This window comes from Brassica oleracea, chromosome C8 (assembly GCF_000695525.1).
Source record: "Brassica oleracea var. oleracea cultivar TO1000 chromosome C8, BOL, whole genome shotgun sequence".
NCBI lineage: Eukaryota > Viridiplantae > Streptophyta > Magnoliopsida > Brassicales > Brassicaceae > Brassica > Brassica oleracea.
Window position 1 is genome coordinate 38406550 of NC_027755.1, and position 23944 is coordinate 38430493.

Below are 23944 nucleotides of genomic sequence, written 5' to 3' on the forward strand. Positions count from 1 at the left end.
TAAGTCAAAGCTGTTTAGAAAGGGAATCAAAATTCATAATGGTTCGGACAGAAAAATGTCTTAAAGTAAAACACTCTTGTTAGTTCAAAAGATTCTCTTTCTCTTCTGATCCTCCCCATTCTCTTATCCTCTCTTCTGCCATTGCAGCCTACAAACATATCGCTCAACTGATTAGAACAAATATTCAGTGATTAATTAGTCTCTTGTCTACTAACTCTAGTAAGTGTTTTGGTTCTTCACCTCTTTGTCCCAGTTGGTTTTGCAGATCATCCAAGTCAAAACTATCGATTGAACAAATGTTCCCGTCATCATTCCCCACCAGATTCCCTGATCAATATATATATAGTGTTTCCGTAAAATAAAAAACTCTAGTCTTTCGTCCCCTTAATAAAAGGGTTTAGAAAGGATGTGTAATTTCATTACCATTACTCCATATTCAAGCTTAAATCCCAACAATAGACCAAATGGGACTCCAAATACGTAATAGCAAGCTATGTTCACATACGCAACAACCGCTTGCCATCCTGCTCCCACAGCCACTCCTACATAACCAAGTTTTATTTACCATAATAATGTCACATGCATCCGATAAAATTTGAACTCCATATATATATATATATATATAATATCATATAAATTCAATAAACCATTTCACTTTTATCCAACTAGTACTACTAATACTATTACTATTGAGTTACAGGTTTACGTACATCCCTTATATATTAAATCAGAATCATTATAATAAATGCATTCACACTATAATAGACACGTGATAGTCTCACAATGATTTGATAATAAATATGCTAATACGTTCACACTATATTTATAAATGTGTTCATACTATGTACTTTGTATTTTTTAATATAAAACTCACATGCATTGTTCCAATAAAATTTTGGATTTTTCGGTTCGAATCAAAACAAATAACGAATCAAAAGCTAAACTATATATATTATTTTTATTGTTTACGGATAAAGCTGGGCAAAATATTTATATATTTTGATTCGATTCGTTATCCGTTTTGATTTGAACAAAAAAATATGGATATCCGTAACTCTACGAAACAAATCAAATACTAAAATACAATAAAAAAAACAAATCACAAATACCAATACTTTTAGAAACGGATATCAAATTTGATCTGTTATATGCATATATATATACATATATGTACAGAATTATATATATATATATATGCTATATATATTATAGTTTATATAAGTTTTACAATATTTTTATGAATTAAATTTATTATATTAGGTATTAAATTTAAAATTTTAAAAAATATTTTATTTTTGTAATAAAATGTTATTATTAAATTTTTCAATTATTTTTAAAATTTTATTTTATTTACGGATCAAATCTGATATTTTTTAAAATTCTAAATCATTTTGGATATCAGAGTCACCGACTATCCAGGTAGCTAAAGATTGAATTGACATGAACGCCTTCAAATACCCGTATATTCGATTTGTGCCCACCTCTATTTACGGATACAATTGATTTTTCTTTATATAAAAAAATTCACTAATGTCAAGGCCTTTTTAATTTTTAATTAATTTTAATTTTATCTTTCATGTATTATTTAGAACAAAAATGTCATTTAATATTAATTAACAATATTTTTATATATTTGTCAATTATTTCTACATACTTTTACATACACATACATGTGCACCTTGATGTGAGCACCTTGTAACTAAGTATTTACCATAACTGAAGTATCTATTTTTTTAGAAAGTTGAAATATTTTTTTTCTTAATGTTTCTTTCACTACCGACCAAATTGTAGTGAAATGATTTGTCATAATAATTTTCTTTTCTTTTTCTTGAACTATTATCCGTTTACAAACTATGATATGAAACCATTGGTTCAACATGACGACTATCTAAAATTCATAACATGAAATAAACAAATAATAGTAATTTTTGGTTTTTACCGAAAAAACTAAAAAAATCAAACATTCTAACCGAATAAACCAAAATAAATATTAATTTAAAATAATAGTTATATTTTAGGAGTTTAAAAATCAAAAAATAATCTATCCAGTTTAAATAGATTTAATGTGTTTTTATTAAAAATAACGAAACTAATAATCACATTTCCAATGAGCTGATTATTACCTACATAGTATTAGAGTTCAATAAAAAAAAATACTAGGAGTCCGAATGAGATTTTGATGAGTATTACCAGACAATACAGGTTGAACATTGTTGATGACAATGCAAAAGGCAAGCATTGGTGTGAGTTCTCTAACCACATTCCTAACAACTTCATCTTCCACAAACAAAACCGGGTACTCGTCTCGGAAGATGAGTAGGACCGCGGCTATAGCCATTCCCATTACTGACGATAATATCACGGCAACAACTAGAGAGAACTTGGCCGCTCTTGGGTGGCTAGCTCCAAGCTCATTTGACACTCTCACACTGCCAAAACATATTTATTAGCTTGGCACTTATGGGATCTGTTGAAGTTGCAAAGAGTTAGTTTTCACACGGGTATTTTACCTTACTGCTGCGTTTATCCCTACTGAAACCATTGCTGCCCATCCCAAAATGTTCATGCTTCATTTAACACACCGTTAAGGTAAACAAATAGTTAGACAATATTTTCTAATGAAAGTAGTAAAATTCGAATTTTCTTATTTTGTTTAGTTCTTATATTACGAGTTATTAATGAGTAGACGTGTATGTACGTCAATTCAATCCAGAAATATTAGATTAAAAATGTGTGAAATATTTAATTAGAGTATTAAACTATATTGGCCTCAAAAGACAAAACAAATAGACTACTAGGCACGTTAGGTCTACTCTTATTTAGAGAATCTTTGTGTTAATCTGAATAGATGAATAGAAAAAGAGATCATGGAAGTTAAGAATGGTACTAACACCATATCCAATGGGACTCTATTTTTTGCTCTACAATAGAGTGAAATATAAATAAATGTTACTCTATTTTAGTGCAAATTATAGAGAAAAAAATAGAATCTCATTGGAGATGCCCTAAGTAGCCGGGAATGAACCTTAAATATCACGAAGAAATGATATAGTTTAAGAAAAGTGTATATTATATTTTCAAGTACAGAGTATAATAAATTTTACCATATGGAGAGGGCAGCTACGGAGACTTCAGCATTCTTCAAATATCCAGCAAATAATACGAGTGCCATGAAATACCAAATCTCCAAACTACAAAGGTAAGAATATATATATTAAAGCGTTGGATCAAGTCTGGACCAAATTAACCGGGAAAACCGGTTTGAAACTCACCAAAGCATGACAGCAGAAGCCAAGGACAATTTGATAAAACCCCACAAATTGTGAAAAGCCTCCCACGTGAATCCAGACCAAGCTTCTCCACAAGTACCACTAAATATATACACGACTTGTGCCACAACGATGAACCACCACGACGTGTTAAGCACAAAAGCCAAACCGGGAAGTCCCCAATGGAACTTAGACATTACTAGCCACGTGAGCAACGTGTGGATCACAAGAGCCACACCAGAGATTGCTGCCATGACCATGATCTTGCTTTGCGACTGCAAAAACTTTGCGCTCGGGAAATTTATGGCGTAGGCAAAGATTTGTGGGATCATGTAGATGGAGAATATTCCGGCCATGGCCGAGATCGCCGCGGTTTGGCCTATGAAGGTTAGGATTGGAGCGGCGAAGATGTAGAGAAGAGAAAGGATGAGAGCGGTTACGGTTAGAATCACCCATGAACGTTGTAAGTAAACGCCGAGCAGCGATACTTTTCCTGCTCCAAACGCTTGTCCGCATAACGTTTCCAACGCGCTTCCCATTCCAAGCTAGTCATGTTTGCAATTGCACCATACATGGACGTAAGAGCATTATCAATGGTAAACACTATATAAGTTTTTTAAAAAAATTAAAAATTAAAATCTATTTATATAATCATTTTATTTATTTTAAATAATTGAATCATTATATAAGTGACATATGCATGATGAATTTCTCATAAAAAAATGAGAGTCTTTAAAAAAAAATTCTATCTACTTTCTCTCTTACTTTTGTATTATTTTAATTTATTTTGCTTGTGAATAATTATATGAGAGACTATATTGTTCATGCTATAAATTTAATATTTTTGATGCATACAATTGAAATAGTCAATATGCAAATAACACATCAACTTGTTCATATAACTACTATAGATTCTAAAATAAATTTGAAATTTAATTAATTTGCAAAGTATAGTCTATACGTAAGGCATCAATTTTACATCTATGCAAATAAAAACACAGCTCAAATGTACTAAAACTATTACAATAATCGAATGGTATTTAACCTAATAATAAATAGTTTTTGTTTTGTTTTTAAATATGCAAAATATTCACATGCGTACCATGATACCGAAGGAGAAACCGGCGATGACGGAGTTCTCAATGGAGACGGCAGCGAGGGCGATGGTGCTAATATGTCCGGCGAAAACCTGAGTGATGGCTCCTAGAGAGAACTGGGCCATCGATGTGAAAATGGCCGGGCCGGCTAGCTTCCATAGCTTCCTAGACTCAATTCTAAACTCCCTGGTGAAGTCTTTGACGTTGGAGATCGGCGGGATATCGACGGCGGTAGAGGAGAATGAGACAAGAGAAGATGCTCTGCTTCCGACTCCTAGATAATTCATCAATGCTTTCTGAGTTGCCTGGTCAAGTTCCTCCGTTGAGGTCAGAAACGGATCCATGAAACTGTTATCTTTCTCCATTCTCCTACCAAGAAAGAGAAAGATAGTCCTACGAGGTAAGAGAGAAGATAGAGGATCTTGCGATCTTATGTATCAATAGTTGTATAGACACTATTACAAGATTTTATAGGTCTTTATAGATTTTGTATTGTGGGAGTTTTTGGACATTGGTAAAAGACAGCGTTACACCAGTTAGACCATTATATTGACTTAGTGTTCTACAGTAAATTATATTATGTGTGTGTCGGTCCAGTGTTGTATAACTGTCATATGGAATCAAAAGGTGACGTATCTGATGTTTCGTCGCACGACTAGGTAAGGCTAAACAATAAAAGATAACAACACACGCGGAGAAGAACGCAATTATAATTCATAAATGGTTATAGAAATATACAAAAGATTATTGACCATTAAGATCTTTGTTTCGTGGACTCCATATGTGCTGATCTTGCTACGTGCAAAGCAATCAGTGTGATATCCAGGAAGTGGGAAAACATAGTAAAACATTTTAATCAAATAGCTAAGTTCTTTGGCCAATGGAAGACATAATGATCTCACAGATACTTATTGGACTGTATCAAAGAACCAATGACATGGGCACAAAACTTTAGGCCATACATGAAATTTTACTGAACGTTGCATTGCACTCTTGTACCAAGTGATCGGCTAGTTATAGAATCGTAAGAGGCTGTCTTGGTTTAGGTACTAAAATTGCCCAAATTGAAACTGGAATAATCCATTTCCTAAATCAGAACCCACATGTCTTGTAAGAGTGGCTCACACGGCATCTTCTGTTCAAGCCCAAAGAGCCACATTACCGAAGCCCACAAGACAAAAGGATGATCAGACCAACTGCCAGTCTCAGAGACAAAAGAGTACGGCAATGACAGTGCAACTCTCCAACCGATTTGATTCTCTTCTATCCGTTGGAGAAGGAGATTGATACCTTTCTAGCTGTCATCATGAGCTGGCATTATACTTAGTCTAGATTGTTCTCATTGTCACTATAAAACCATGATGTAATCGTTTGTTACTTCTGTTTTCCAGAGCTCGGTAAAGAAAGATAACAATGGCCAAATCTTCTGGTAAGCATGTGTCTGTGCAGAAGGCAGAAGCTCCATGTGACGGCAGCTGCCTAACTACTAGGCCTGGGACGGATCGGATATCCGGGTAATTTTAAGGTATCCGGATCCGGATCCTTATCCGGCGGATCCATAATTTTACTATCCTTATCCGGATCCGGGGTTCTCGGATATCCGGGTGTCGGATATCCTCCTAAAAATTGTAATATCCGGCGGATATCCGGATCCGGATTTGGATCCTTAAAATAAATAAAAAATAATATTAATATATATATATATATAAAATATTAACAATAATTTAAAATATATATATAACATCTTTAATTATTTCTATGTACAATATTACAAAATTTACATAAAATTTATATATATTATTATAAAAATGAAAATATATTAAATAAAATTAATTTTTATATATAGATATTACTATTTTTGAAATATTTATTAATAAAACTTACGGATCCGGATATCCGGACTTAAAAATTAAGATATCCGGATCCGGATCCGGCTTTGACGGATCCAACATTTTACTATCCGGATCCGGATTCGGCCCCTCCGGATATCCGGATTTTCGGATCGGATCCGGATCGAATCTCGGATCGAATCCGGATCTCGGATAAAAGTCTCAGGCCTACTAACTACTTTGCATTGAATGACAAGTTTGTGTGTTTCAAAAAAAGAGAGAACATAATGATATCCTTAATAGGGTTTTCAAGTTATTTAATGGGACATGAAGTGGACAGTTTGGTCCTATTGGGTTTATAGATTTGATATCCATTGTTTAACATTTTCACTCTAAATTGGGTAATATTCTTGACGCAAACCACAAAACGGCACGCAGTCTCAAGGTTTTCATCTTGGTCTTGCAGTAATTGAACCGAATTTTAGTTTAATGGGCCTTTAACTTAAGATAAGCCCAATATATTTTTCTTTTTTTTGCTTTCTAACTAGATTATCGAATCGAATCCGAATACTGAGAAAAATAATTAAATAAGCATTAAATATTAGTTGAAGAAAAAAAAGAAAGGTAGAATAGAACAGAGTGGAAGAAGACGAGTGTGGGATGAACAATTAGAGTGAATGGAGGAGTTACAGAGGAAAGTAGCAGAAGCAATCCACGTCTTGAATCACGATCCTCTCTCTTCCAACAGAGTCGCCGCCAATCAATGGCTTGTTCACTTCCAGCAAACCCCCGAAGCTTGGGACGTCTCCACCTCTCTCCTCACTTCTCCGATTGTCTCTCTCTTCGACCTCCAATTCTTCGCCGCCCAGATTCTCCGCCGAAAGGTCTCGCCTTTCATCATCTCCTCCTCGATTCTCGAAAACCCTTTTCACCCTCTCCTTTTGTGTTGGTTTTCAGATTCAGAACGAAGCATCGAATCTTCAATCGAATGCCAAAGACGCTCTTCTCAACGCGCTTCTTATCGCCGCCAAGAGATACAGCTCCGGCGTTCCTCAGGTAAGTTTTATCCGTTAGAAAGGAATGATTTTTTTGGGGGTTTATGTGTGTTTTGTGATGAGTCAGTGTTGGGAGTTTTGGGGATTTTGCAGCTCTTGACGCAGATATGTTTAGCTCTCTCGGCGCTTCTTCTACACGCGGATCTTTATTCGAAGCCTTTTGATAAGCTTATGTTCGCGCTTCAGAGTCTTCAGGCTCATGATGATGGCAATGTCGTCTTGCTTGAGCTTCTCACTGTTCTTCCTGAAGAGATATCTGACTCTCGCCATGTTTCTCATCAGTCTGATCTTCGTCAAGAGGTTGTTCCTTTTATCATTTTGTTTTTTTTTTTGTCTTTGTTGTACTTACCTGGCGTTTGGCTTTGTAACAGTTGCTCTCGCATACTTCCATGGTTCTAGACTTCTTACTCCAGCAGTCTGAGAAGCAATACGTCTCCCCTCTTTACCCGCAGCACGACAACCGGAAAATACTTCGTTGCTTACTTAGTTGGGTATGTTGGTTTGTGTTTCATGTGCAATTGTGTTGTGGTGATCTTTCTTTTTCTGGGTTTGAATTTAATGTCTTTACTCGTTATCATTAGGTCCGTGCTGGATGTTTCTCTGAGATTCCACAAGGCGCAGTGCCATCACATCCCCTTCTTAACTATGTCTTCAATGCTCTGCAGGTGATTTTCATTACTGGTGTAGTTTAAGTTACTGTCTCTTTTCTACAAATTGCCTTGGGTTTTGATTTCTCCGCTCTGTGTTCCGTAGGGTACTACTTTTGATCTCGCCATTGAGGTGCTTGTTGAACTTGTGACTCGGCATGAGGTATGTTTGAACTACATTTTATTGATATCTTTCTATTTTTGTCTTCTGGTCTTATTGGTTCAACACATGTAATATGACGATCTTGTTGCATAGGGTTTTAGATCAACGTATTATCTTCTATCGGTCAATAGCAAAACTGAATCTGCTTTTGGATTCCTTTAGTTTTGATATGTCTCCTTCTTGCAGGATCTTCCTCGGGTTTTATTGTACAAAGTAGAGTTGCTCAGAGATACACTTCTAAAACCAGCTCTTATAAATGCTGACCCAAAAGTTGTCTCTGGCCTGGCTTGCTTGATGTCTGAGATCGGACAGGCTGTAAGTACTTATTCCATTTTATCCTCTCATGAGTATGCATGTTAGGGTGTTATTACTCTTCACTTAACTTATATTTTTTTTCTTCTTCTTTTTGTGAGACTCATGTTGGGTTGCAATATGTTCTAGGCACCATGCTTGATCGTTGAAGCAAGTCATGAAGCTCTTATTTTGACTGATGCCCTTTTGAGGTGAGTATAAGGCATTTATTGTTTGTGTCTTTGTTTTTCCAAATAGGCACCTAATCTGTCCAATGCGCTTTAGCATCTTAACCCATATTCCTTTGTTAGTTGTAATTTCAAGCTGATTTTCTCAGTTTCTTCTTACTCAATGTTTTTCTTCTCCTCCAAACATGGCTTGTTCTTTCGGTTCCCATTAACATCTTACAGTACTCTTGTTCACTGCCCCTCAATTACTTTTCAGCTGTGTGTCATTTCCAAGTGAAGACTGGGAAATTGCAGACTCGACTGTACAGTTTTGGTATTTGTTTCTTTCTTTCTTATTATGCTCCTTCACAACCATGTGGACTTTAACATTTTTCTTTCCATCCTCCTATCAGAAAGATGCTCATACTTGTTTTTTTCCCTCTTTTTAGGTCAACTTTTGCAACGTATATACTTAGCCTAGGTGGAAACAGACAGAATGAGACAAATCGTGTGAAAGATATATTTTTACCAGTTCTCTCAGCTTTAGTTGATGCTCTTGTGCTGCGCGCTCAGGTTACATCTTGGAAACTTTCTTAAGTTTAATGTCTATTTCATTTTTGTAAGTGTATTTAAGCTGTCATACTAGTTGCAGCACTAGCAATACCTTGGGAAAAACCAATCTCACTGTATCAACGTAATATTTGATTTTTTTAGTTTGTCATTTCCTGAATATTCACAAGAGTCCCAAATTATTGAACAACTGCTTTATTTATTGTACTGATAGTGTTTCTTTGTGCTTCTAAATTTGATTAGCAATCTATCTTCAGGTTGAAGAGTTTACCTCCAGTGATGAGTCTCCAGGGCTTGACCTGCCTGATGGCCTGCTGCATTTTAGAAATAATCTTCTTGAGCTCTTGGTAGATATTTGTCAGCTACTTCATCCTACAACATTTGTGAGTAAGGTGTGCCCTCACTTCACAATTCAAAAGCCATTAGTTAATTCAGTATTTGCTACACGACGAATTTATATTATGAATCAGGCAGCATTTTCCTTTTTCCCCTGTTTTACTGTGTCACGCTGAAAACATATTTCCATGTTTCTTCCGAATCTGATCAGTTCTCATGGGATCTGTTCACTTTCTATTAGTGAACCATGCTCTGTATAACGCTGAGTCTTTTAGGTTATTACTTTGCTTGTCTCAAACAGAACAACATTACTGTGGTGTTTTGTATTACTTCAGTTAGATGGTTGCTTGATAAGTAGTTTTTGCTCTCTCATGTTCTGTGACAAAGTCTTCAGTTATTTTAAACCTTTTCTTGCCAATATACCTGTAGTTGTTTTTTGGTGGCCTGCCTTCTTCAGATGTTTCGATGCCCTTGAGGGAGATTGAGGCGAAGTTGTTTGCTCTTAATGCGGTGAGCACACCTGACCTCTTTTCTAATCAGGGATGATATCTTTAAGCTTCACATTTTTCAGGAGTTGCAGTTTGTATTGTTTATCCCTGTCTTTACTAAGGATTCTACCGTGTCAGGTTTCTGAAGTTATCTTGCAAGAGGGAGAGGCTTTTGATTTTTCATTGATCGCGCAATTGGTTTCTGCATTCTCTGTCAGGCCATCCAGCGAACTGAAGGGATTTTTATGTGTTGTATGTCATTTCATACATTTTCCTTGTCGTCTGGCTTACCAATAATTTTATTGTACTTTAAATGCAAAATCAACAATTGACCATGATGAACTTTTAGGTATACAGATCACTGGCAGATGTTGTTGGCTCCTTTTCAAGATGGATCTCTGTTTCTCCAAGTAATGCTAGACCCTTGCTGTAAGTCTACTTTCTTCAGTGACCGTTCAACATAATACAATACAATTTAAAAAGTTTTTATTTATTTATTTTATTTTCTAATTCGTATTTTCAGTCTCCTGTAAGGAGATGTGTATGTTAATATCCTATAACATAAGTTGGTCGGATAATCTAAATAATGCATGGTTTTTGTGATTTCAGATTATTTCTTGCAGGAGGGATTTCTGAACCTATTTGTACACATGCTTGTGCCTCTGCTCTGCGTAAAATTTGTGAAGATGCACCAGCTGTAATCCAGGAAACATCAAATTTAGACATCTTAATGTGGATAGGAGAGGTATTAGCTTCATGCACTCCCTTTCAGTACTTCTAAAACAAGCTTCAAGTTACACTTATGCATATATCTCGTCCCCTGAATAATTGTACTTTTACCTTTCTTAGTGCTTGGAGCAGTGGAATTTGGCGTTAGAAGATGAAGAAGAAGTCATTAGCGCTATCACTGTGATTCTTGGATCTGTTGCTAACAAAGAGCTACAAAATAAATTATTAACTCAATTGCTTTCGTCAAGTTATGGAGTTCTGTCAACACTTGTAAGTGTTTTATATTGTTCAGTTAGAGTTATTCTTCAAGGTTCTTGGTCATTCTTTTTGTTCTTTCTCTGTATTAAAGGAAGCAATCAGCTAAATTTCCACAAATGATCCACCTCCGAAATAGAATTTGAACTAATACCATATATGATTTTAGGTAGATGATGACGTTGAGTCTTCTGGTAGACAGAATCCAGCTACTTACACTCGGATGCTGAGCTCTGTTACAAGAGGTCTTTACAGGTCTGTTTCTGTGAACACCCTGCCATATTTTTTTTATTGAATATTTATCATTAATAGGTTGCACTCTGGAAGTTTTTTTTTTAATTAGGTGTACAAAACTCCATAAGAATATAAGATTTGATGACTTTGCTCTTCATTTGTTCAATGATTCAGGATTGGAACTGTACTCAGTCACCTTGCGACGTCTCTGTCATCTGTCCCTGTGGCGGACGGTCCAATTCTTTCATTGTTGACTGTATTCTGGCCCATATTGGAGAAGCTATTTAGGTCTGAACACATGGAGAGTGGAAGTTTGGCTGCTGCAGCATGCCGTGCTCTTTCAGTGGCAGTTCAGTCGTCAGGTCTCAGACTTCTCATCTCCTTATTATATTACTTTACATTCGTCTTGTTATGCCTTCAAAGCCTGGACCACTTCTCTATTCCAAAGCCTTTACAGTAGTGGATAATTTCTCAGAACCAATGATAACTTGCTTTCTTACTGCAAGAGTCTGAGTATGCTTATGATTTTGTATTATAGTTGGTTTCACTGACATTTTAACTCCTTAAATTTGCATTGTTAAAGGTGAGCACTTTATGCTGCTACTGCCCAGTGTACTGGAGTGTCTATCGAGAAATTTTCTGTCATTTCAAAGCCAAGAGTGTTACATAAGAACAGGTGAGGTTTCTTAATTCATGTACATGCTCCACTGCTGGAGAATAATCTTCCGAGATGCAAGCTTAAATAAATTAGTGGTTATTGATCGGCCAGTTCTCTGAAAATTTGCCTTTCTACACACTTGTTATCACAGGCTGTGTAATCGCTGAAGAATTCTGTCACAAGGAAGAATACGGTTCCTTGTTTATCACCACGTTTGAGAGATTTACTCAAGCATCATCACTGATGGGAATAAACTCGTCATATATATGCGACCAAGAACCCGATTTGGTGGAAGCATATGTGAATTTCGCGTCAGCATTAATCCGCGGTTGTCATAAGGTGTTGCATCCATTCCTTTTGCTCGTTAAAGTATAAAATTTCTTTTTCATCTTGTGGTGAAGGTTTGGTTATATTTTCTTTTTGATTGAAACAGGAACTGTTGGGTAATTCTGGAACACTTCTTGAAATTTCTTTCCAAAAAGCGGCTATTAGTTGTACAGCTATGCACCGAGGTGCTGCTTTAGCTGCACTCTCTTACTTGTCAGGTAAGTTTGCAGTGGTTTACTATCGAAAACATGTCATTTAACTTTTGCCATACCTCATAAGCATAATTTACAACATGTACAGATTTCTTGGAGGTTTCGCTATCTTCCATGATTGAAAGCGTGAATTGCAAATCAGAAGGATCATTCAGTGTGGTCTCTGTCCAGGTTGTATCTCACTGTGGAGAGGGACTTTTGTCTAATCTAGTCTATGCTCTACTTGGAGTTGCAGCTATGTCAAGGGTAAAAATCATTCTAGTAAAAATCTCTCAAAATGTAGTGATCTTTGATTCACCTTTGGATTCTGTGTTTTTAGGTGCATAAGTGTTCGACAATACTTCAACAGTTAGCTGCAATCTGCAGTTTATGTGAGAGAACTTCATGGAAAGAAATCTTGTGTTGGAAGTCTCTCCAAGGATGGCTAAACTCAGCGGTTTCTCTCTCTCTCTCTAATGATCACATCAGAACAGAACTCCGGCTCTGTTTTGTTTGTTGTTATGGTTTTGTATGTTTTGTATTCAGGTGTGGGCACTTCCGAGCGAGTATCTAAAGCAAGGAGAAGCAGAAAAGATAGTGAGGGAATGGTCAGAAGCTCTGGGAGGTGCAGGGATCGATTACCTTGAGAACAAAAGCTGCAACTTTGCAAGTAGTAGTAACAGTTTAGGAGGTGGACATATGCAAGGGAAACACGGTCGAGCATTGAAGCGATTAGTCAGAGATTTTGCAGATTCTCATCGAAACGATCCGAATCTAAACATCATATGAATCAATCTCTTCTTTTTGTTATTGTTGAACTTAAAAGTTCATTTCTATATTGTTGTTGCCTTTGAATTTGATGATGCAAATGCATCTTCTTCTTTTATGTCAAATGCTCTGTTTCTGATGTACAGTATGAGGGAAAATAAACCTCATGAGGAATCTGAAGCATTTCTGTTAGATTTGATCTGATCAGAATGAATAATATAAAATATTTTTGAGGATTAACATATTTTTTGGTTAATAGTTTCTGTTTTCCACCAGATAATCTATGGTGAGGAGAGGGGAGGAGGCAACTATGAAGAGGAGTCTTTTATTAAAAAAAACGGTATCGTTATGTCAAAACGGCAACATTTTGCTCAAAACGGCAACATTTTGCTCAAAACGACAACATTTTGCTCAAAACGGTTAACGTTTTGTTTGAAACGCAACGTTTTGACAAAAAGGTACCGAATTAAATAATATTATAACAAATTAAGATTATCCATCTTCTCCGAGTGAGTGATAGAACCTGAAGGAGGAGCGGAGGGAGGCGGTTTCTAGGGTTTCTTGATGCAACGATGGGAACGAGCAGCGACCCGATCCAAGACGGTTCCGATGAGCAGCAGAAACGATCAGAGATCTACACCTACGAAGCGCCATGGCAGATCTACGCCATGAACTGGAGCGTCCGCCGCGACAAAAAGTACCGTCTCGCCATCACCAGCCTCCTCGAGCAGTACCCGAACCGAGTCGAGATCGTCCAGCTCGACGAGTCCAACGGCGAGATCCGCTCCGATCCCAACCTCGCCTTCGAGCACCCTTACCCTCCCACCAAGACCATCTTCATCCCCGACAAGGAGTGCCAGCGCCCCGATCTCCTCGCCACCTCCAGCGACTTCCTCCGTCTCTGGCGAATCGCCGACGATCACTCCCGCGTCGAGCTCAAGTCGTGCCTCAACAGCAACAAGAACAGCGAGTTCTGTGGACCGTTAACCTCCTTCGACTGGAACGAAGCTGAGCCAAGACGGATCGGGACTTCGAGCACCGATACGACGTGCACGATCTGGGACATTGATCGCGAGGCTGTTGATACACAGCTTATCGCTCACGATAAGGAAGTGTTAGACATTGCTTGGGGTGGAGTTGGTGTGTTCGCGTCGGTCTCGGCTGATGGATCGGTGAGAGTGTTTGATCTTCGCGATAAGGAGCATTCGACGATTATCTACGAGAGCTCTGAGCCTGATACTCCTTTGGTTCGTCTCGGTTGGAACAAGCAGGATCCTAGGTACATGGCGACTATCATCATGGACAGTGCTAAGGTTGTTGTGCTTGACATTCGTTTCCCAGCGCTTCCTGTGGTGGAGCTTCAGAGGCATCAGGCTAGTGTCAATGCTATCGCTTGGGCTCCTCATAGCTCGTCTCATATCTGTACCGCGGGGGATGATTCGCAGGCTTTGATTTGGGATATTTCGTCGATGGGGCAGCAGGTTGAAGGTGGGCTTGATCCGATTCTTGCTTACACCGCTGGTGCTGAGATTGAGCAGCTTCAGTGGTCGTCTTCTCAGCCTGATTGGGTTGCTATTGCTTTCTCGACAAAGCTGCAGATTCTCAGGGTTTGATCTTTTTTTTTTTTTAATTAGTGGTTACCTCATTTTCTGTCGTATGCTTGCTTCTTGTTATGTTACTATGATCATGATGTAAAGCTTGCTGTGACTGTTTCTTGAATCGTATTAATGAATCTTGGTGGTCTCGTTTAATTTGCAAAGCTTGCGTTGTCTGTTGTTGAATAATTGATGTATGATTGATAAGAAAGGATGATCCTTTGTCCCATGGGAAGAAGTGTGTATCCTCAATATTGTTTAGTTATGTATTTGATTAGTCCTGTGGAGAGCTAGAGTTAACTACACACATCTCATTCCATAAGGTTCTCCTGCGTGTCTTGGAATGGCTTTCTGTAAAGCCAATGCTGAAAATAGTTGCAGAGAAAACATCTCACATAGACCTGCAAGTAGCTGTGTAGACTATAGAAGCATCACTCCAGTGGTGTAATTTGTCAAGTCTCTACATTTCATCATCTCCTTGATATTATATGCTATAAGGCTTTGTAAATGGCTTCACATTACATGAAAGCTCTAACTACTATAACGAATCTGTGATTTGTTTACACAAAAAAGAGTGTGATTTTTAACTGCAGCAAAGAGGTGTCAGAGAATCTAGTTTTGACTTTTCAATGGTCCGAAGAAGGTATGTATGTCGGAAGATTAGAACAAGGCATATAACTGTGCAAATGCTGACCACATGATGGAGAAGCCCACTTGTGAAGCCCAACTGAGAAGAAAAAGATTAGTGAATGAGAAAATCATATACCAAATGTGAAGAGGGAAGAGAGTGGTAAATCACAACCATACAAACGAATGACAAAGCTATCCAGAATCTCATCTTCTTTGCCTTCCAGCTCAGCAATTCTCTTTCCTATATTACTAATCTCTTGCTTCAACATTGCTTTCTGTCCTCATTTTTTTCTGCTGTTACATTATACACAACTTCTCTCTGGTAGCCATGGCTTCGGCTACTTTCTCTGTCGCCAAACCATCTCTTCAGGTTTTGTCTCATCGTCCTTCCTCATAATCGAATGTTTTATCATCATCATCTAGTATTCTCATGTCTTTGCTTTACAGGGCTTCTCTGAGTTCTCAGGACTACGAAACTCCTCTGCTCTTCCCTTCGGAAAGAAGTCTTCCTCCGATGAGTTTGTTTCCTTCGTCAGTTTCCAGACTTCTGCAGTGAGTTCCTTTCCTCTCTATTGCTTCTGTGTTATATATCTTATCAAGAACAAGCGTGCATGCCATGATCAGCCATTAATGCATTTTATTAAACCATACACTTTGTTTTTTGTTTATGTGTTGTAGATGGGAAGCAATGGTGGATACAGTAAAGGAGTGACCGAGGCCAAGCTTAAGGTAGCCATCAATGGTTTCGGTAGGATCGGTAGGAACTTCTTGAGGTGTTGGCATGGTCGTAAAGACTCTCCTCTTGATGTCATTGCCATTAACGACACTGGTGGTGTCAAACAAGCAACGCATCTCCTCAAATACGACTCAACCCTTGGAATCTTTGATGCTGATGTCAAGCCTTCAGGAGACTCTGCTCTCTCCGTTGATGGAAAGATCATCAAGATTGTATCTGACCGTAACCCATCTAATCTCCCCTGGGGGTGAGTTAAAAAAACACACTTAAGATTGTATCATTCTTCAAACTGATCTTAAAATTTTGTGATGGTGTTCCAGGGAACTAGGCATTGACCTTGTGATCGAAGGAACCGGAGTGTTTGTGGACAGAGAAGGTGCTGGAAAGCACATTCAAGCTGGAGCCAAGAAGGTCTTGATTACTGCACCTGGTAAAGGAGATATCCCAACTTACGTTTGTGGTGTCAATGCTGAACTTTACAGCCATGAAGATACAATCATCAGCAACGCCTCTTGTACTACTAACTGTCTCGCTCCATTCGTCAAGGTTCTTGACCAGAAATTCGGTAAGCATCTCATACAATCAGTATATTGTAGTGTGAACTTTGGCATGGGCATATGAACCGAAAATTGAAAACCGAACCGGAAAAATGAACAGAAGAAAACAAATATGAAATCAAACACAAATAACCCAGTGATTCCTATATTTCTGAAACCAAATTCGAACCGAACTGGAACCAAAATTTTATCGGATACTAGCCGGTTCCTACAACTGTACCCGAAAACCGAAAGAGCCAAACCGAAACCGGACCGAATTTCATAAATAACTGAATGGTTCATACATCTCTAAAACCGAAAGAAACGAAACCGAACGCAAGGCCTATGTGAACTCATAAGTTGCTTTTCAATGTGTAAAAATGCTGATCAATGTTGTGATGTGTTAAACATGGTAGGGATCATCAAGGGCACAATGACAACCACTCACTCATACACTGGTGACCAGAGGCTGTTGGATGCAAGCCACCGTGATCTAAGGAGAGCAAGAGCAGCTGCTTTAAACATCGTTCCAACATCAACAGGAGCAGCTAAAGCCGTGGCTCTTGTCCTCCCTAACCTCAAAGGAAAGCTCAACGGCATCGCATTGCGTGTGCCAACTCCCAACGTCTCGGTGGTTGACTTAGTTGTGCAAGTCTCCAAGAAGACTTTTGCTGAAGAAGTCAACGCTGCGTTCAGGGATGCAGCTGCGAACGAGCTTAAAGGTATACTCGATGTCTGCGATGAGCCTCTTGTCTCTGTCGACTTCAGGTGCTCTGATGTGTCATCCACCATTGATTCTTCCCTCACAATGGTTATGGGAGATGATATGGTTAAAGTGATTGCTTGGTATGATAATGAATGGGGCTACTCTCAGAGAGTTGTTGATTTGGCTGACATTGTTGCCAATAACTGGAAGTGAAGATGTCTGCTCCATTTTTTTTTATACAGTTATGTGATTCGGAATGTAGAATTGTAGTTCCCGAGTTTATGTATTTGTGCTCTACAATTTTATAGTAATAAACTTTATTCAAACATGTTACATCCCTTATTCAAACATAACACTGGTTTGAAGCATGTCTTTAATACTAAAGAAAGATACAACACTAATCAGATAAAAGATGAAGAAGATCCAATAATCTGAGGAAGATCTTCATTATAATCACTGAGAAGAGAAAGTGGCATGCCGGTTAAGAGGAAGTCATACTCAAAGGAATGAGCTTCATCGGTGAGAACAGAGCCAAGCTTCATCTTGTCTGCATTGCCATCTTCCTCTCTTTTGTCCTGACGACTAAATAAACTGCTTGACATATCATTAGGCAAAGAAGGTAATGAAATCTCTTTGCTTTTACCAACATGATCATCATCATGACAATAGTGTGAGGAACTGTTAGTGAGATTAGGAGAAAGAAAATGGTTGTTTTCTTGCTGAAAACAGAAGCTAGAAGATCCCAAACTCATATTAGGTTCCAAAGAGGCAACAGGGTTAGCAAAAAAAGCTTTGTCTGATGATGACTGTAAGAACTGTTGTGGCTGTGGTTGTAAAGAGATGTTATCAGTGTAGAAGAAGTTGGTTTTGGCTAGAGAGCCACTGATGGAACGAGCAGCAACATCATAAGCCAAAGCAGCTTCTTCGGCTGTATCAAAAGTTCCAAGCCAATGTCTCTCTTTTGTGAAAGGGTTTCTGATTTCAGCTGCATATCTTCCCCATGGACGCCTCCTGACTCCAAGGTACTTCACTTCTTGTGACTTCTTCTCTTGTTTTCTTTTGCCCATGTTTCTTGATTTCAACATGCTTCTCTCTTTAAGTCTCTTTTGGCTTGCTATTATCTATATATAGAGAGAGGAGAGCAAAATATTGTGTGAACTTGATTGATGCCTTTTTGGCTTTTGGCATTAAGTTAAAGGAATTGGTTGGGAGTTACAAGAATTTAACCTCAAAGTCTTACTTTTCCTTGTAAACTGTGACTGTGTCAGTATGAACAAGAAAGTGGTTCAATTTTTCTCCATTCTTGTCCTTTTGCTTACTATTTTCCACACATTATCTCCAAGATTATTCATCTTGAGTCATTACATTACATTATACAACATTACGTACAAGGAAAGAAAAAACAACCAAGGCAATGAAGAATGTATGGAGCCAAAGACAAGTTGTGACAAGGACATTGTCATTTAGTTTTAAGACAAAAACTGCACAAATGTCAAGAAACCTAACTAAACTTTCAATGGGAGAACATGTGACACATGCTTAGGGATTTGGATTTTTAAGGGTCTAAATTCAATCCTTAAGCATTGGTCTGTGTGTGATTAGTTATGTTTTCTTTGGTGTCACTTTGTCTTCTTTCATTTGGTGTCCAAATTGCATATGAAGACAATTCTATCTTTATCAAAGTTCAAACAGACAAAGATATCAAAGTTCAAGACAATATTATTGATATATTATATATCTATCACATGTGTTTGAAGAAATTTTGCATCTCATGTTTCAAGTTGTTCACATTGGTAGATTAAGCTTTTCATTGAATCCAAAAGCCAGGAGAAACAAATGAAAAAAACTAATCAACTAGAAAATAGTACCAATGATCTCTCTGACAATCCTTTGCATCCACCATAACATTCTTCCTCCACATACTACATTTGCTTCTAAATTCCCCAACTCCTTAATTAACTTCCTGAAACAAATGACAAAACAAAACACATCTTATAGTCTAACAAAAATAAAACCTTTGGGGATACAAGATTATGGCGATTAGGAGATGAAAGCATAAGAGCTTGAAGCTTGTTTACAACCAGTGCCGGTCCAGACTTACATGGTGCCTAAAGCGCATCGAAAAATTGATGCCCCTTAATTATAATTACATTTTACTCATTTTTAAATATATAATCAAAAAGATATTATTAAATTTGAATTTGTTTCAGAAAAAGTACAAAACCGTAAAACGTTATTCATGAAAAATACAGCTCTTTACTTTTTTCTTGCAATATTATTGATCAAATTAAATAACTAAGTGGGTCATGTCAGCTTGTGTTCTATTAACAATCTTTTTTATTGATTACTAATCTTATTTTTCTGTATTATTCTATATAAACAAAAAACACATAAATTGTATAATATGGCAAGACAGGATAAAATTATTTTAACACATCAATATCAGTTTCACTTTGTGAAGCGTTTATTAGAATCCAAATTCTAATAATTTTATGTGTTCAGATTTCATAAATTCCTAAGAAAATTATAAAAACTTAAAAAAGAAATAGAAAAAGAGTTAGATCGATGGAAGATAAAATGTGGAATATGAGTAACTGCTAGTTAAGTCAATTGTTATAGCACTTCTTGTTTACACAGTTATTCTCTAATTAATGGGTCTTTTAAATATATTATATCATTTAACATTGTATTTTAAAATAAAAAGACTAAATTTGTTAGGAAAGGTAAACATATCGTTCATATCTTTGATTGGGGCAAGAATTTAATAGGCATTATTATCCAAAAGAAAAAAAAAGAAATAATTATAAAAGAAAAGCAGGAATCGAACTCTTACCTGTACAAAATAAAGCCCAGAGCCGACCCTGATTAAAATCAATGAAAATGAAGGTAAGTAATTAAGAACATTGATGCTTAGAAAATGTTTAGATCTAGCTCTTCCAACATCTTTTTCCTTCTTTTACGTAAAACTAGTGGGTTGTCAGTGATACGCGCCGGGTTTGTATCTTTTATTTCTAATGAGTTTGAAATTTCTTTTTGATGTATTTGATAGTGATTAGTGCCAGTGGTGCAAGGGGTGTTTAGTGGATGACCATTTTTTGTTTGTGAATCACTGCGATAATCGTTGTGGACACAAATTTTAGTGGGACTAGTTTTTACTTTATTATTTATTACTAATAAATATCTGAAAACATTTAATATGTTAATACGAAATATATTAGGAAATCTATTGGAAAATCTATTTTGGTTAAGATTCGATTAAGGAAATCTATAATTTAAATTAGGAAAATATAGACATACTTAAATATAAGTTCAATAAATATTTCAATGGCATGCCATTGTAAATAAGTATTAAAATTAAGGGGTAATCTAATTGTGTAATCTAATTGTGTACTTCCTTTTTAATAGATTATAATCTAATTGTGTACTTCCTTTTTAATAGATTATAGGTACGTTTCTTATTCCTCATAATCCAAGAATGTTAAGTACTTAACGATAACTACCAAATAACCCCTAGTGCCTTTTCTTATATATATGTGTCGCGTAATTTGTTACACTTTGTTATTTTGTGGCGTAAGATATCATAAAAAAAAGAGATGCAATTCATTCATAGCAGAGAAGAAGAGGTCAGCGATGGAAGGGATTGCATGCATGAAGAAATAGAAGTTAACGAGAAGCGAGCTACAGCCCCGTCATCACTACCAAACGACGTCGTGGAAGAAATCTTCATAAGACTTCCCGTGGAAACCCTAATCCGATTCAAGTCTCTCTCAAAACAATGGAACTTGAGGATCAAGTCTCACAGCTTCGCAGAAAAACACTTGAAGATAGCTGAATCATACCAACTGAATCATCCTAGTCTCATGCTTCTCCCCAGCCTAATCACTAGCACAGAGATTGAGTTTCATCCATTCTGCTTAGAAGGTCGTCGTCCTCTATCCCACACTCAACTCAGTTTCCCTCTAGGGCTCCTTGGATGGATCCACTATTCCAGAAGCTGTGACGGTCTTTTCTGCATACAGTCCTCAAAATCTAGTTATGTAGTTAATCCAGCTACTCGTTGGTTCAGATATATTCCTCTATCTAGGTTTCAGATTTTGAATCCCACAAACCTTCCAGCGAAACTAATCACTGCTGCAGCATTCGTGAAGGCCGTTGATTACAAATTAGTGTGGTTGTATAATTCTTTTCCATTCCCTCCAAACAAGGGAGTCACCACGTGTGAGGTTTTCGATTTTAGGACAAACGCTTGGAGATACTTGACTTGCACTCCAAGTTACCGCATTCATGGTGTGCCCGAATCTGCCAACGGGTCAGTTTATTGGTTCACGGAATTAAATAACAACTACAAAATCGACGTAATAGCTTTCGATATTCATACTGAAAAATTTCGGTTGCTGCCTAAGATTCATCCAGTTACTTCTAGTTCAGTTCCTTATCATAGTAGCATGTGCACTCTGGATAATCGTTTGTGTATATTGACAACCACCAGTCTACTAGACAAAGAGTTTTGGAGATTAAAGTCATCAGAAGACATGTGGGAGAAGATTTTTACGATTGATTATCTTTCTACTCCACTCTCTTGGATTGGCGATGAGTCTTGGTTACCGGTGACAATGTGGAAGAAGAAGAAGAAGATGTTGCTCTCACATCCATGTTCAGGGAATCTGGTAATACTCAATCTCCAAACAAGATCTGTACGTATAATCGATATCCATTCACATAAATTTTGTAGGCCATATTTTGAGAGTCTGATCTCTAATATATATGCCTTTTTGGTCGATTATAAGCATATTTGGAAGTATGTAAGAATCATAACATTTCTTTATGTTTTATTGATTATGTGTCTTGTTTCTTATGTTTTTCCATTATGTTTGCATTTAACTAGAACTGAGGCTACAGTGTTTATTTCAAACATCAAAGTCTAAGACCAAACTCAAACATTTCCAGAGAATATGAATTCTTTTCAGTTTTCAAAGACCATCAAGTTTACAAGTTATGTACATAAACATATATTACTCAAAGCTATAATTAAACAATTCTAATCTGAAATACATGCATGCATGATTAAAATCGATGAAACTAAGTAAGAAAGTTGCATTGTGAGTGGCTTAATCAAGACTTTGCACGTTCGCAGTGAGAATCAGCTGGCTGACGTCTTCACCAAGCCATTGTTTCCTGGTTTATTTCATTCCTTGATTGGCAAGATGTCTCTACGTTTCTTTATACTCGTCGTCTTGAGGGGGAATATTAACATACATGATTCAATTCGGGTTGATATAAACCGGTTATAGAGTTTATTAGATTTTGGTTTATTGTAAACCGGATGACCGTTGCTATATAAAGCAACTTGTAACAGAAAGATCTAATAACAAGAATCATTTTCCATTTGGAGCTTCTTCTTCTTCGTTGACCTTGAACTCAACTAATAATATCCAAGAAAACCTCCATCCTCTTGAGGAAATCCGAACCACTCTCTTTGCATCTAAAGGATCCAGCACACTCACACTGCTCCGTCAGATGAGCTGCTTTCACCTGATTGCACAATAGATCCTGAATCTGGTACATTTTCTCACTCTGTCTCACGATCTGGACAAGCCTATTCTCCATCTGCTCTCCGTCATATATCTTCCCACATTGTGGATCCGGACATGACCATTGTTTCTCTGTTAAGAGAGCTGGGTCGCTGCGTATATCTAGGTCTCTGTAGTCATTACAGTTGCTGCAACAAGAAAAAAACAAAAAATATTAACACTAGCCGCATCAAAGCTGTAGTCTACTTGGTTGCTCCTGAGTCCTGGTCAAGTAATACCTGCAAGCCACGTTAGGTAATTGTGCAATGTTCCACTTTGGTTCAATAGCCACTTCGTCAGGTGTGTAATTTCATCACCGGTAGTAGTTATACTACAGTGTTGAAAGAAATGGTTTGTCTCGAATCAGAGAGTAAAAACGAATCAGCTTAATATAAAAAAAAAAGGCATCCAGGTAACAACATGTCAACATCGGAGTCTACAAAGGCTCCGGCCAAAATAAAATTACATTCACATGTCTCTCTTGAGTGCCACCTTCATATTTATTTCTTTTATTTCGAAAAATTATCACGAATAATAAAATGGAATATATATATATAGAACATACACAAATATAAGTGTGAGATGTAGAAGAAGCATAAAGCATCTCTCATCAATTCTACGCAAGGTTGATCGTGAAGGAGACATAAGGATGTGTCTCGGAGTCACCGGCTAAACCAGCCATGGCTCCTGCATCCTCCTCGCTTTTCCAGTATAAACTGCATTGTTTTTTTCATACGATCAGACTCAAAACACTCGAATCTAAATATCATCAAACTATTTACATATAGAGATGAACTAACACTTATAGATCTTGTGGGCAAATGATCTTTCATAACTACATACATTTTTCTCCTCAAAGTTCTGCAATTTCTATGTTACAAAGATCATAACTCCAACGCTAACCAGTTTTTATGCCTAGAGCGATACAAAGACAGAGACTTATAACACACCTGTTGGTAGAATCGCACAAGCGTTCAAGAATGGAGCGTACTTTCTTCTCGCTTTTAACAGCCGGAGATAGGACACATGCCTGGAAAATAAGTCATAACAAGAGAAAGTCGTGTGGTCAGGGAGTTAGAGGGATTCTCTAGAAAAAA

General features: G+C 37.2%; 6 protein-coding genes across 7 annotated transcripts; 4 read left to right on the forward strand and 2 right to left on the reverse strand.

Moving 5' to 3' along the window:
- Positions 1-65: 65 nt before the first annotated feature.
- On the reverse strand, positions 66-4793 carry LOC106308438 (protein TRANSPARENT TESTA 12). The gene is made up of 8 exons (XM_013745600.1): positions 4372-4793; positions 3273-3814; positions 3105-3191; positions 2511-2567; positions 2191-2429; positions 424-542; positions 241-327; positions 66-148 (listed from the first exon to the last, which is right to left on the reverse strand). Exons 1-8 carry the CDS (start codon positions 4729-4731, stop codon positions 80-82), a joined length of 1560 nt encoding a protein of 519 aa, XP_013601054.1. The 5' UTR covers positions 4732-4793; the 3' UTR covers positions 66-79.
- Positions 4794-6805: 2012 nt separating this feature from the next.
- Positions 6806-13314, forward strand: LOC106308430 (importin-13). Its single transcript, XM_013745591.1, has 24 exons — positions 6806-7079; positions 7153-7251; positions 7344-7550; positions 7622-7741; positions 7832-7915; positions 8004-8060; positions 8247-8375; positions 8502-8563; positions 8796-8852; positions 8968-9091; positions 9346-9480; positions 9854-9934; positions 10051-10164; positions 10262-10341; positions 10522-10657; positions 10762-10911; positions 11066-11151; positions 11305-11492; positions 11714-11806; positions 11940-12127; positions 12222-12333; positions 12416-12573; positions 12647-12763; positions 12853-13314. Exons 1-24 carry the CDS (start codon positions 6873-6875, stop codon positions 13093-13095), a joined length of 3027 nt encoding a protein of 1008 aa, XP_013601045.1. The 5' UTR covers positions 6806-6872; the 3' UTR covers positions 13096-13314.
- A 252-nt stretch (positions 13315-13566) lies between these two features.
- On the forward strand, positions 13567-14833 carry LOC106308445 (WD repeat-containing protein LWD1). The gene has a single exon (XM_013745609.1). It carries the CDS (start codon positions 13647-13649, stop codon positions 14685-14687), a length of 1041 nt encoding a protein of 346 aa, XP_013601063.1. The 5' UTR covers positions 13567-13646; the 3' UTR covers positions 14688-14833.
- Positions 14834-15507: 674 nt separating this feature from the next.
- On the forward strand, positions 15508-17605 carry LOC106308443 (glyceraldehyde-3-phosphate dehydrogenase GAPA2, chloroplastic). 2 transcript variants are annotated; one of them, XM_013745604.1, is made up of 5 exons: positions 15508-15669; positions 15747-15851; positions 15978-16282; positions 16356-16600; positions 16988-17605. In XM_013745604.1, exons 1-5 carry the CDS (start codon positions 15628-15630, stop codon positions 17488-17490), a joined length of 1200 nt encoding a protein of 399 aa, XP_013601058.1. In that variant the 5' UTR covers positions 15508-15627; the 3' UTR covers positions 17491-17605. The 2 variants fall into 2 exon arrangements, with proteins under 2 accessions (XP_013601058.1, XP_013601059.1); XM_013745605.1 differs by lacking the exons at positions 15508-15669; positions 15747-15851 and having other exon boundaries at positions 16081-16286.
- LOC106308448 (ethylene-responsive transcription factor ERF088) lies at positions 17585-18399 on the reverse strand. Its single transcript, XM_013745614.1, has one exon. The coding sequence runs from the start codon at positions 18360-18362 to the stop codon at positions 17679-17681; it is 684 nt and encodes a 227-aa protein (XP_013601068.1). The 5' UTR covers positions 18363-18399; the 3' UTR covers positions 17585-17678.
- Positions 18400-20157: 1758 nt separating this feature from the next.
- On the forward strand, positions 20158-22202 carry LOC106309355 (putative F-box protein At1g12855). Its single transcript, XM_013746384.1, has 4 exons — positions 20158-20163; positions 20717-20723; positions 20869-22075; positions 22163-22202. Exons 1-4 carry the CDS (start codon positions 20158-20160, stop codon positions 22200-22202), a joined length of 1260 nt encoding a protein of 419 aa, XP_013601838.1.
- Positions 22203-23944: the final 1742 nt, after the last annotated feature.

Coding starts and splice junctions, on each gene's coding strand:
- LOC106308445 (XM_013745609.1), top strand. CDS start 13,647: ATGGGAACGAGCAGCGACCCGATCCAAGACGGTTCCGATGAGCAGCAG.
- LOC106308443 (XM_013745604.1), top strand. CDS start 15,628: ATGGCTTCGGCTACTTTCTCTGTCGCCAAACCATCTCTTCAG. Junction 16,283..16,355: donor CCATCTAATCTCCCCTGGGG/GTGAGTTAAAAA, acceptor ATGGTGTTCCAG/GGAACTAGGCATTGACCTTG. Junction 16,601..16,987: donor GGTTCTTGACCAGAAATTCG/GTAAGCATCTCA, acceptor TAAACATGGTAG/GGATCATCAAGGGCACAATG.
- LOC106309355 (XM_013746384.1), top strand. Junction 22,076..22,162: donor GATTATAAGCATATTTGGAA/GTATGTAAGAAT, acceptor GCATTTAACTAG/AACTGAGGCTACAGTGTTTA.
- LOC106308438 (XM_013745600.1), bottom strand. CDS start 4,731: ATGGAGAAAGATAACAGTTTCATGGATCCGTTTCTGACCTCAACGGAG. Junction 2,568..3,104: donor GTAGCTGCCCTCTCCATATG/GTAAAATTTATT, acceptor TGTTAAATGAAG/CATGAACATTTTGGGATGGG. Junction 543..2,190: donor TGTTCAACCTGTATTGTCTG/GTAATACTCATC, acceptor TTGGTTATGTAG/GAGTGGCTGTGGGAGCAGGA.
- LOC106308448 (XM_013745614.1), bottom strand. CDS start 18,362: ATGTTGAAATCAAGAAACATGGGCAAAAGAAAACAAGAGAAGAAGTCA.
- LOC106308430 (XM_013745591.1), top strand. CDS start 6,873: ATGGAGGAGTTACAGAGGAAAGTAGCAGAAGCAATCCACGTCTTGAAT. Junction 9,481..9,853: donor CTACAACATTTGTGAGTAAG/GTGTGCCCTCAC, acceptor ATATACCTGTAG/TTGTTTTTTGGTGGCCTGCC. Junction 10,342..10,521: donor AGTAATGCTAGACCCTTGCT/GTAAGTCTACTT, acceptor TTGTGATTTCAG/ATTATTTCTTGCAGGAGGGA.